The sequence below is a fragment of the Halichoerus grypus genome, chromosome 9 (genome assembly GCF_964656455.1).
Source record: "Halichoerus grypus chromosome 9, mHalGry1.hap1.1, whole genome shotgun sequence".
NCBI lineage: Eukaryota > Metazoa > Chordata > Mammalia > Carnivora > Phocidae > Halichoerus > Halichoerus grypus.
In genome coordinates, this window is record NC_135720.1 from 107,548,646 (window position 1) to 107,560,676 (window position 12,031).

Sequence of the window (12,031 nt, forward strand, 5' to 3'; positions counted from 1 at the left end):
CGCGGTCTGCTGATCACAGTGGGTCCCACAACTTCCTCACTTCCCTAAATGGGCAACTGCACTTTCAGAACGCCAGGTCCTTCCCTGGCAGACCTAAGTGGCACATCCTGCATTGGCCTGGGCCCCTAAACCTGGATTCGAGGTGTCCCGGCCCCCGGCTGGCCTGCGACTGTCCCCAGCTGGATGGAGCCATGGCTCCCACCTTCTTGCTGCTTCTGCCCCCGCTGCTGTGGTTCCAGGGCCCTGTCTCAGGTGAGAGGGCAGAGGAGCTGGCCGGGGAGGAGAGGATGGCCTTTTGCGGGACTCTCCCTCCCGGCTTTTCCTTGCCCAGTAATCTCGTTTCATGCCTTGTGGGGTTGGAGGAGAAGGCAGAGGAGATGGGGCTGACCTAGTGGCTCCTAACCAGTAAGAAGGTCACGTCCCACTATCTGGCCCCAGGCAAAGCTAACACAGGACTCACAAACTAAGATAAAGCTTTGGACCCTCTCTGGGTGGGCCCCTTCATCTGCCAGGCTTGGTCAGGACCTCCGACCATGGACACTTGATTTCCTCACCCAAAAAGTCTCCTTCCCTTGTCGAGAAAGCCCTGTTTGGTGCGTACATGAATCATTGCATCACGTGTGTGTGTGTTTTAACTGGCTAAGTGGCTTGGGCCACTACCCCCTGTCCTGAGGGGAAGCCATCCTTGAAGACCTCGCTCACCCCATAGTTACTAAATGCCCCTTGAGGGGGCCTCCCCTAATCCTGCTTCCCTTACTGCCATGGCCACCAAGTTACCCTTTCCTGTTCAGTTCTGGCCACCGCCTGTGAGGGGGTGAAAGGTGGGCACAAACGAACACAGACCCTTCCCAAGGGCACCCCACCCCGCACCTCTCCTAGAGATCCTTCTCCCTCTGCCAGGGCAGAAGTATGTCTCCTGTGCGGAGCAATCCTGGGGTTCCCCAAACCTCCCACCCACCAAATCACTGAGTTGGGTCATTCTGTTTAGTTTGTTCGGGACAAAGGGATGCTCAGAGAGGGTGCTACCTTACCCCAAGCCTCAGCTGTGGTGCAGCTGAGTTGGAAGCAGGTAGATGTCTCCTGTCATGTGCGGGGTCCTTGGCTATCGCAGCTCTGGGCTCGACTGGAGAAGTCTGGAGCAACCTGCGTTTGAGAAAAGGAAGCACGTGGAGTCCCAGCTACCTTCCAGGCACCGTCCTGAGGCCCAGTTCCCACAGCCAAACCGAGACAGATGAAGAAACAGAGACTTATGGGGTCTACTTACACAGTCAATGGTGGAACCAGGGTTTGAACCCATATTTATTTAGACTCCAAAATGTGTGCTCTGCACTCTGTCCTGCTGGGGAGAAACGTGTGTGTGTGTGTGTGTGTGTGTGTGTGTGTGTGTGTTGACGGCAGGCTGTGGGGGGTGTGAGAGGAGTAAGTGCTGAGGTATGGTGGGCAGTGGAGTGGAGGGAGCCCATCATAGCTTTGTCCCTCTCCCTGTCCCCTGACTCCCCACCCCTACCCCTAGTTCTACTCTCTCCCTGCCAGCTGTGGATTGTGAAATGCACGGACCACATCTTATTTCTAGGCGGAGACTGTAACAGGCTGTGGACGAACAGTGAATAATTGTAGAGTTCTTCGGTTTGCACTCCATTGGGAACTTAGATGCATGTTTGGTCATTTTTAATCTCTGGGTTTTATGCAACTAGAATGCTTTAAAATGAAATAGTACCTAAAATGAACTACGACAACTTGCTATTTAAAAGATAACTATGATGGACTTATTTGTGAAATAAATAACTACTCTTCATTTTTTCAAATATTGGATTTTCTTATCTATCTAAGTTGTTTGTGCTCTGGAATTTTATAACTTTGTGACTTCTGTTTGTGTCTGTGTATCTCTCTCACTGAGGACAAGACCCGGGTCTTTCCCACAAAACCCTGAAGATGGGGCTAGTATCTTCCCATTGGGCTAGAAAATACCATGAAAAATGGGGCTGTGTCAGTTGGAGCTCCCTGAGTGTAAGGGCTGAGTTTCCTCCATTAGCCTGGGGGCTCCCTGAGGGCTGTGCCTGTGTCTCCACCATCAAACTGGGAGTTCCCTGAGGGCTAGCCTTGTATCTTCATCCTAGAACTCCCCCAAGGGCATGGGACTATTGTCTTTCTCATCAGATTGGGAACTCCCAGAGGGCAGGACTAGTGTCTACTCCAACAGACTGGAAGCTCCCTGAGGGAGTGGCCTGTGTCTCCCCCCTCGGACTGGGAGCTAGTTTTTAGCAGGGCCTGTGCATCTCCTCTAATCGGATGGGGGGGGGGTGTAAATTCTTTCAGAGTAGGGCTGTGTTTCTCCCTGAAACTGTTGAGTCCCATAACAGCAGGACAGTATCCACCTCCTCTCCCCTCACCCCGACCTTCGAGATGCATCTGTCACCAGACCTTGCTCACCAGCAGTGTCTCCCCAGGTGTCCCTGCCGAGAACGTGTACACTAAAGTGCAGCACTTTGAAGGGGAGACTCTATCTGTGCAGTGCTCCTACAAGAGCCGCAAAAACCACGTGGAGGGCAAGGTATGGTGCAAAATCAGGAGGAAGAGATGTGAGCCTGGATTCGCCCGGGGCTGGGTGCAGGGGCCGCGCTACTTGCTGCAGGATGATGCCAAGGCCAAGGCGGTCAAGATCACCATGGCGGCCCTCAGGCGCCAGGACTCCGGCCGGTACTGGTGCATGCGCAATAGCTCTGGGACCCTGTACCCTCTGATGGGCTTCCTGCTGGAAGTGTCTCCAGGTGAGCAGGCCTGCAGGGCACTGGGAGGGTAAGGGTGTCCTCCCTGCCCCGTACTCCACTCGCAGCAGAGGTAGTCAGAAGAATCATCCATCAGTGGGCGTGTTGTGCCACAGGGTTCTCATGGTTCCTTTACTGACATCTTCATGGGCATTATTGTCCCCCACTTCCCCAATGAAGAAAATGAGATCTAAAAAGCCTTCTGTGGATCTGACCTTGCCCAGGGTCACAGAGCTAGCAAGTGGCAGAGATAAGATTCAAACTTAGGGCTCTCTGTGCTTTGTTTTTATTCCATCATCTGTTCAATATATATTCATTGAGTCCCAACTCTATGCCAGGGACTAGACGCAGTCCTGCCCTATGAGAGATGACAGGTGATCGCACATCATCAGACGAATAATTGTAGATAACAATAAATGTTCTTAAGAAAATCAAACAGTGTGACAAACTAGAAAGTAACTCAGTGGTGGGGGAGCTATTGAAGCACCAGAGACCAGAGAGGACCTCCCTGGCAGATGACATCAAGCAGAGCCTTGCATGAGGAGAGCTTTTTAGCCCTCTTGAAATGTGGGTGCTTCATAGTCTAGGCGGGGCGAACTGCATGTGCAAAGGCCCTGAGGTGAGAAAGAGCTGGGCTTGTATAAGGCAGGGCTGTGTGGCTGCCCCATATTGAGTGTGGGGCACAGTGGCAGGAGATGAGGTTGGGAGAGTCAAACAGCAGCCCTAAAGTCTATGATGTGGAGTTTGAGTTTTATTCTAAGTACAATAGGAAGTACTGGAGAGTTTACAGGGGTGTGTTGTGGCTTGTCTTTAAGATTATAACAGCTGCTGTGTGGAGGATGGATTGTGGAAGGGTAAGAGATGAGCAGAGAGACCACTGTGGGTATTCTGGTCGAGAATGGCAGTGTCTTAAAGTAGGACGTGGGCCCTGGAGGTGGAGAGAAGTGGAAGGTTTCAAATCTGTGATGTTCAGACTTCGTGCCCACCCTGTACACTTTGGAGGTAAGACAGGAGGTGAACGAAAGGGAGGAATCAAGAGTGACTCTAAGGTTTTCTATTCCATCAGCAAGGTGCATGACAGTACCATTTATTGGGTAGGGTGACTCTGGAGAGGAGCCAGTTTGGAGGAGAAAAATCAAGAGCTGTCTTTGGTCATGTTAAGTTTAAGACACCTCCTAGAACTCCAGGTGGGCAAATGGATCAGCAGTGAATATATCAGCCTGGAGCTCAGGTGAGAAGTCAGAGCTGGGAATATACTTGGAAGTATCTCTGTGAAGATAGTTTATTTTTATTGGTTCTTTTTTTAAAGATTTTTTTTATCCATTTATTTGAGAGAAAGACAGCAAGCACGAGTAGGGGAGGGCAGGGGCAGAGTGAGAGGGAGAAGCAGACTGCCCACTGAACAGGGAGCCAGAGGGAGAAGGGGCTCCATCTCACAACCCTGAGATCAGGACCTGAGCCAAAGTCAGATGCTTAACTGACTGAGCCACACAGGCACACCTCTGTGAAGATAGTTTAAAGTCTAGGGGATTTGAGAAATCTATACAGACAGAAAGAGGATTAGTTGTTGCTTAGGGCTGGGGGAAAAGAAAGGGAGGTAGAGGGTAATAGCTAAAGGGTGGGGATTTCTTTTGGAGATGATGCATATGTTCTAAAATTGACTGGCTGCATGACTCTGGTGGTGGCTGCACGACTCTGTGAATATACTAAAGGTCATTGAATTTGGTGCTACAAATGGGTGTGGTATATGGAATGTGAATAATATCTTTAAAAAGCTGTTAAAAAATCAAGGGGATGTAAAAGTTCTCCCTTCAGTGTAGAAAAAGAGAGACGGGCCAAGCCTGAGGTCCTCCCACATTTATATGATAGGAAAGGGTGAGGAACCAGCAAGAGAATCTGAAAAAAGCAGCCAGTGATGATGACATGAGTTATTCACCCTTCCCCATTTCCCTGACCCACCTGCACCCCCCCTCTTCTGTTGTGTCTGAACTAGGGCAACTGCTATCTCTAAGATGTGGGGCCAAATCTCATTCCCCCTCTCCGGTTCTGCTTTAGACCCAAGGAATAGTTGAAACCAAGTATATCGAAGTCTTAATTTGCAGGGATACAAACATGAAATGGTTTTGTTTTTTTTTTTGCATATCCCCCACCCCCTCCATTGTCAAATCCCATGGTCTACCTTTTAAAGACCATTTGGGGAGATTCCAACTTTGCAGACCTTTTCAGTTATTAGGAAATAAAAAATCCTCAGCCCATGTAAAAATTCTAATCTTCTAGCAATATATGCTCTTCTACTCCTTCTTAAAGACCACACGTTACGGCCCAAGCCACCCAGAGTAGGGAAGAGGTTAGCCTGCTGCCTAATTCCCTCTCCTTCATCTCGGCAGGTGGGGAAGGTGGGGTTCTTCTCAGTACCTCGTCCTGCTTTCTCCTTCCAATCCCCTGGTGCATTGAGGCAGGAATGAAGAAAGGGAAGTGGTTGTGTGACTTCACTGCCCGCTGTAGTTCTCTTTCTGTTGGGTGTTACTCTTTTCTACCCAGCCCTTTGCGATCCTCTGTAAGGTGGGTGTCTAAATGTTGGCTCCCCCAAGTCACCTACATGTGAGTTCTCTGAAGGGTCTTTGAGGTCTCCCTACTGCTGAGTAGGGTGATGAGGGAGGTCTGGCTCCAGGTCAGCCTCTTCCCCATCCCCACTCTTACCAATGCCGCTTGTTCTGGGTTCCCTTGCCCAGAAAGATGGGTACCTTCCATGGTGGCCATTTGGCCCTCAGGAGTGTGTCCTTGCCATGCACAGTCATGGGATGTGGCAGCCTGTGCCAGCCCTCTCTCTCCCCCACCATCTCTCTCCAATTCTCTCGTTCTCTGCGGAGATAGACTCCACCACACTGCCCCAAATGGGACCTCACGCTTCCTACAACCCCTTCCTCTTCCACCATCCAAATGCCAGCCTCCTAGGAGAGGTAAAAGGCTGAGGGTTTGGATGATAGGAGCAGGTGTCTCTTCGTAAGCTCCTAAGGAGGGCATCTGACCCTGCTACTGGAGGCATTCTTCGGAATGTGGGCCTTCGATGCTTCTTTGTCCTCATTTCTGGACCCTGGTCACCAATTATGGAGCATCTGGAAAAGTCCCTGTTCAACATCATAGTGAAGAGATCTCTTTGGCGCACAGGAATGAGAAGGGTCTGGAAGCCACTAGAGAGATGGGGGCTGGGAGGGAAGTTGGCCTGACAGGGTAGGTTAAAGAAACTGTGAGAGTCTCTTCCTTCTTTACTGTGCCCACTTCTTCTCCCTGGCAAACCCACATATGGTCACACAGCAAAGCAGAATCCTGGGTCTAAGGTCAAGGAGGGGAGATGAGGATCTGCTCCCATCAGTGAGGCCCCCTACTCAGTCTAATGTTCCTCTCTCTCTGGCCCCTTAGCCTCCACGACCAAGAGAAGCACTCCTCTTAGACAGCTGGCCAATATCCTCAAGAGTGGAATTGTCACATCGGGCCCAGCCCCCACCTCAGGCCCTGATGCCCCTTTCACCACCAGCATGACAGTGCTCACACCTGGCCTCCTCACCTTGACCAGACTCGTGCCCCCCACTGCCTCAGAGTCCATCAGACTGACCTCCATGACGGGCTTCAGCTTCACCAGCACTGGCCCTTCTGCCACGGGGCCCAGGAGGACCGTGGAATCCCAGACAGTGACTGTGTCTCCCAGTGATGCCAGAGCCTCCTCTGCTGGCCCAGCATCCATGTCCACCAGGGCTGGGCACCTGCGCACCCGATCGCCCACCACGGGAATGTGTCATACTAGCGGGGCTCTCCTCAACAAATTATCCCCTATCAGGTACCCGTGGGTCCTGGGCTTGGGTGACTTTTGACCAGATAAGGCAACAATAATTGGTGCCTGAACAGACCTCAAGGTGCGGATGTTATAGCAGAGCTTCCCTTTGCAGGAAGTCAGTCTGGCCTGCTGCTGAATGGGAGGTGGGTAGGAGGCCAGATGCCAGGATGGAGATGTGACATAAAGGATGGCAGTAAGAAGTGAGGGTTGGGGACGGGTCAGTGTAAGAGTCTGCGGATGGAGAGGAGAAGGTTGGGGCAGGACAAGGATGTGGCTCTGGGGTAGGAAGTGGGAAATGGTGGGTGCTTTAATTTGGGCTCCCCCAGAAGCAGCCTCTGGGACCAGGAGTACTGGAAAGAGTGTGGGGAAGGGAGACGAGGAACAGTTGGTAGAGAACCTAATCAAGCCGGCCACCATTGTGGGCAGTGGAGCTCAAGCCTAGGGGAGGCTCTGGGGCCCAGGATCGGACTCCCAGCTGAAGGGTGAGGGAGCTGGGGTATTGATACAGCTACTCTTGCACCAACACTACTCGTGTTGGTCATCAGTGGGGGGCTGCCTGCCATGGGTAGCAATGAGGGCTCTAGGAACAGGAGAAAGTCCTCAGGCTGAAAAAAATTTAGATGGAGGTGCTGAGGGCTGGTGCAAGGGGATTCAGGCCGTGCACCTACCGCATCTGCTTCAGAGGACAAAGGAGGGAAGGGCCACAAGGAGAGCCTCTCTCTATGAGGAGAGCAAGACTCTCAGTCTCATCTGTCACAAATGGGAGTCTCTTAGAGTTCTCATCCTCAGCGATGCAGTCATGATTGGGGGAACAATGGAGGGGAGGCTCTAAAGTGGAAAGATGCCCCCCTCCACCTGGGACTTCTTCCCCTGATCTCTGAGCTCCTCACTTCCTCCTGCTACAGCTGGGTCCCCAAGAAAGGGAGGCAAACACTCCCAGCAGGGCTGTGAAGATTTCTCCAGGTCCGGGCTCCTCTCATGGGGCATGCAGAAAGACATGGGTCAGGGTGGGGGCAACTGGGTGCTCACCTCCTCCCTGCTCTGTCCCGTCCCCTCAGGCACCAGGATTCATATCCCATTGTGCTCCTGGGGATGCTGATCTTCCTCCCAGTGTCTGTGATGTTGATCCTGGTCTATGGGTTCTGGAAGAAGAGACACATGGGAAGTGAGTACAGCCCACCCTCCCAGCCTCCTGAGGGCAGAGCACTGGGGTTTGATACACTTGCCAAAGCGCCTGACTGCACTCTGTCCCCAGGCGGTATGTCCTTCCCTGGGTCCAGCCACAAAGACTACTTGGCACCCAGGCGAGGGAGGAGGGTGGGCAGGCAGGAACAGCACACCATGACCCTCTGGGGCTGACTTGGCAGGAAGCAGAGGGCAGAGCCAGAAGAGGGGATGGACTGGCCCAGGATCATGGGAGGAGGAGAGAGCAGGAGCCCTGCCCCTCTTCATCTCTCTCCTTGTCCTCACAGGCTACAGGGTGTGCAATGATCCTGCTAGACCCTGGAGGGACCCACTTGGAAGACTGGAGCCTCCGTGGAAGCCTGCTTGGTCTGAGGCCACTTAACTATGGAGTGCGTGAGCTCCTCCTGGAGGGGCCTTTGGAGGCCAGAGGAGGGTGAAGATGGGGACCTGTCTGAACTGGAGCCAGGCTGAGGATTTGTTCAAGGCTGGACTCAGGCCTCCCCAGAACCAGAGGCTGCTCTTCACCTGCTCAGTCGCCTTGAGCTGCCGGGAACCTGGGACAGCCCCCAGAATGGGGAGTACCAGGCAGGAAACCCCAGGGGAAGCCACCGAGGGGATTCTGCTCAGAGCCACAGAGCCCTGGGTCCCAGCTGGGTGGCGGGGAAGTCCTGATGGTGCTGTACACAGAGAGCTCCAGGTCCCATGGGCCTCGGAACCCCTTGCTATGGAGCAGAGGGGGGGAGAAGACAGGGGGACAGAGGTCCTCTCCCCATCTGGAACCCTGTGTCCTCAGCTTCCCTCTGCTCCCCTCAAGCTTCCCCTGGGCTTGGGGAAGAAAGAGTCCCAGAGGCAACCAGTGTGTCAAGGGCCCCGTCTTGGAGGGGAAGGAACAGCGACTAAGAGCTGGAGGTCCACAGGGGTGTTGGCAACAGGGGACCCCAGAATGGTCCAAGTCCCCCACCCTCAGGGCCCTGCGTCCTCTGATGGGCGTCTGGATGTGCCCTGTCCTGACGGCAGCTGCTTGTCCCTCAAGTCCTGGAAGCCAGCAGAGCCCACCCTCCCACTGGTGCTACCCATTGGCCGGCCCTCCCTGGAAAGCTGTGACCAGGTCGCCCAGAGACTGGCGTGCAGAGGCTGCACTCGGGGCTCTCTCCCCCAGTTCCAAGCTCCAGGTCTGAGCTCCCATAGGAGACTGAGGGCCCTCGGGAGTCCGTGGCAGGGGAGGTCACGGCTCCGAGAAAGAGTAGATCACCCACCTTCCCCCGGGACTCATCGTCCCCTGGGAAGAGAGGAGCTACTTGTGACCCAGCAAGCACAGCTTGGAGCAGAGCACAGCCTGGAGGAACGCCTGGGTGGGGAAGAGGTGGGGAGGATGGAGCCAAGGAGCCTCACCAGGGGTCCAATGGCCCTAGGAGTCTGGCCTCTGCTTCACTGGCTCTTGGCTCAGACTTGGCCTCTTCCACAGTGAAGACTGGAGAATATGGGCTGGATTTGTCCCCTGGAGTAGGGCCTCCACCAGCCTGGAGCAACTGAAATAAGCACCTAAGGATGGATGTGACATCTCCACTCTGCGCCCCGGGGCAGGGACCTCCCCGGTGTGAGAGCAAATGTCACAGTCAAGAGAGTGACACAGCCCGGGCCTTGATGGGTAGCTGGGGGGCCACTCCAGAATGGATGCGGGGAGAGAGGAAGGGGCAGGAGGTAATTCTGGGGGACAGCAGGGAGGAGGCACCTCTGTCCTACGTCCAGGAGAGGGCACTAGAGGAGAGACTCAGATTGAGGAATGGACAAGCTTGGTGCCAGGACACACACACACACACACACACACACACACACACACACACAAAATGAAATCCATCCTTCTTAGCAGGAGGGTGTGGCCACGACCTTGGTGTCTAACTGGGGGGGCGGGGGGGCGGGGGGGTGCTTAACTTCCCTGGGGGAAAATAGCTCCCAAAGAGCCCCCCTCCACTCGAGATCCTACAACAGCACGCTGACAGCCCTGCCTCGTCTGAGAACAGGATGTCCTGTGGGAGAGCCGCAGAGGGCTCAGGACTGGGACTCAGTGAGGCCACATGTCACTGTGTAACCGTGTGCGAGTCACTAACCCTATCGGGTCTCATTTTCCTCTCTTGTGAAAGGGGACACTAACTCCTACCTCTCAAGACTGCTTTCAGGATAAAATGGAGCGACCTGAACCTCACACAACTGAGTTAATGCCTCGTGATTGCTGGTCCTCAAGGTCTCCTCTATAGCTCTAGTGGGCTTTGTCTGCATTGAAGACCTTTGGACCCTATTTCTCTGTTTTGCCCTCAGTTGGAAGGGGCCAGGGAGGGTAGAGGGGCACATGGTCAGGCCCCAGGTGGTGGGGGCTGGACCCAGGTGGAGGCCTTTGGCTGTGCCCTGATGCTAGGCAGGGAAGCTGTTAGGAGACCTACCATCCCTCTTTGCCCAGGATGAGGGGCTCCTGGAATGGGGTGAGCCTGCACGAGGTGTCCACCCACGCAGTCTGCTCCCACATGAACTCCACAGTAAGGACACAGGGCTCTGAGAAAGGGGTCCAGACCCCCTGCCCCAGCTCTCCACCTCCGATGGGCCTGGGTGGCCTCTTTGGACCTCCAGTGCTCTGGGACATTTTCCTCAAAGCCCCAGCCTCTCATTTTCTCCTTACTGTTCTTCCTCCTCTCCCTGGAGCTGCAGGTGGACCCCGAGCTGCGGCAGTCGGAGGGCAGGCAGGTGCAGGGCAGGTGGGGCTATCAAGACAGGCCGGGGCAGCTGCTGCCTTTAGTGGGTAAGGCAACAAAGCCTCCTGAGCAGTGGGCTGTGACGACAGGACACACCTGGGAAGGGCAAGGACACGGAAAGAAAACCCAGCACCGAGGGGGATTTGCTCTGCAGAGCGTGGCAGGCAGATCCGTCACTGTGGGACACACAAGCCCCCGCGGGGAGGCCAGCAAGCAAGCCTGGGGTCACAGTTCTCCCACATGGCTGCATCATACTGAGTCGGTGGATGCTCCTCCTTCAGGCTGATGGACTTGCCCCACTGCTGGGAGCAGTGAGAGAGGAAGGCCTCCTCTGCCGGCCCCCTTTGGGGGCTGCCCCAGCTGCAGAGAGCCAGGCCCCTCCCAGGGCAGCCCGCCACGCCCCCACCCCCGACCGGCCGCTGCAGGGTCTGAAGCCCCTGCACCCCCTTGCCATCCGGGAGAGCATCCTGTCCTCAGAACGCTGCACACCCAGGCCTGCTGCCTGTCCTTCTCATCCTGGCTTTGTCGCCGGGCACTTCCGGCGTCCTGTGCTAATCTCCACCACACAGTCTGTGCCCCGCAAACCTGACCTGCCACGCTGCATTTTCACGGGGTTTTCTCCTTTCTCGGTTGTAAAGAGCCTGTGGTGATAGCTTTTCTGTAGCTCTTCTAATGACAATTATTCCTTAAAATGTGCTTGATTACGGTGGTCTTTTGACAAATGCTGATGGGGTGATTATGGCAGGCTGAGAGCTGGGGACATGGGGTGGCCTGGAGGAGGAGACCCCCCCACCAGGTCCCATCCTTCTGCATCTATCTTCTACCCGCTTCCCCCCCCCCCCCCCGACCCTGCCGGTTATGTCCCCAGCTTCACTCTCTCCCACCCTTGCCAGGGGCATTTCCTGCACCTCTGTTCCTGGAAATGACTCTCCCTCTCCTTTCTCCTCTGCCCCTCCAATCCCTACAGAGCTCCCGGGCTCCCAGACAGGCCTGGGCAGGAAGTCTCAGACCACTGGGCACCTCCAAAGAGGTCCCCTAACTCTGTCACTCACCTTCAGCCGGGACTTTTTACTTGGGTGGGGAGGCAGTAGTTGGGGCCGGGAGGAAGTGGTAGGATAGAGGAGAGATGGAGAAAGGAGAAATAGGTTCTGGTTTCACCAGTTTCTTCCTGGACTTTCACAGCCTTCTACACCCCAACCCTAGTGCAACAAGGAGGAAGAGGCTGGGCATGAGAGGGCCGGCAGAAGCTTCAGAGTCCCCCTGGAGCCTCAGCCCTGAGACCGGAGCCAGCCCACATGAAGCACCTGCAGCAGGAGGGTCCCGCCTACAGGCCAAGACCTCCCCTCCTCCCAGGCCTCCCGCTGCCCCCCTGGAGGACTTTGCCTTCCTCAGCTCTTCTTCCCAGACAAGGGAGAGTGGCTGGGCCGAATCCCCACCCCTGCGCCCCAGCACTGGCTCCCTCTCCTCAGGGCTTCCCTGCTCCCCCCCCAGCTCAAGAAGAGGGC

The 12,031-nt window shown here is 55.0% G+C and overlaps 1 protein-coding gene across 2 annotated transcripts; it reads left to right on the forward strand.

Annotated features, from left to right (window-relative positions):
• On the forward strand, positions 1-9,990 carry TREML2 (triggering receptor expressed on myeloid cells like 2). Of its 2 annotated transcripts, XM_036086911.2 has the most exons (5): positions 140-252; positions 2,448-2,768; positions 6,186-6,600; positions 7,656-7,762; positions 8,070-9,990. In XM_036086911.2, exons 1-5 carry the CDS (start codon positions 192-194, stop codon positions 8,162-8,164), a joined length of 999 nt encoding a protein of 332 aa, XP_035942804.1. In that variant the 5' UTR covers positions 140-191; the 3' UTR covers positions 8,165-9,990. The 2 variants fall into 2 exon arrangements, with proteins under 2 accessions (XP_035942806.1, XP_035942804.1); XM_036086913.2 differs by lacking the exon at positions 7,656-7,762 and having other exon boundaries at positions 1-252; positions 8,070-8,132.
• Positions 9,991-12,031: the final 2,041 nt, after the last annotated feature.

Bases quoted from the DNA above. Each gene is read 5' to 3' on its own strand.
- TREML2 (XM_036086911.2), top strand. From the start codon at position 192: ATGGCTCCCACCTTCTTGCTGCTTCTGCCCCCGCTGCTGTGGTTCCAG. The intron at 2,769-6,185 runs GTGAGCAGGCCT...CTGGCCCCTTAG, and splicing joins CCTGCTGGAAGTGTCTCCAG to CCTCCACGACCAAGAGAAGC. The intron at 6,601-7,655 runs GTACCCGTGGGT...CCGTCCCCTCAG, and splicing joins AACAAATTATCCCCTATCAG to GCACCAGGATTCATATCCCA.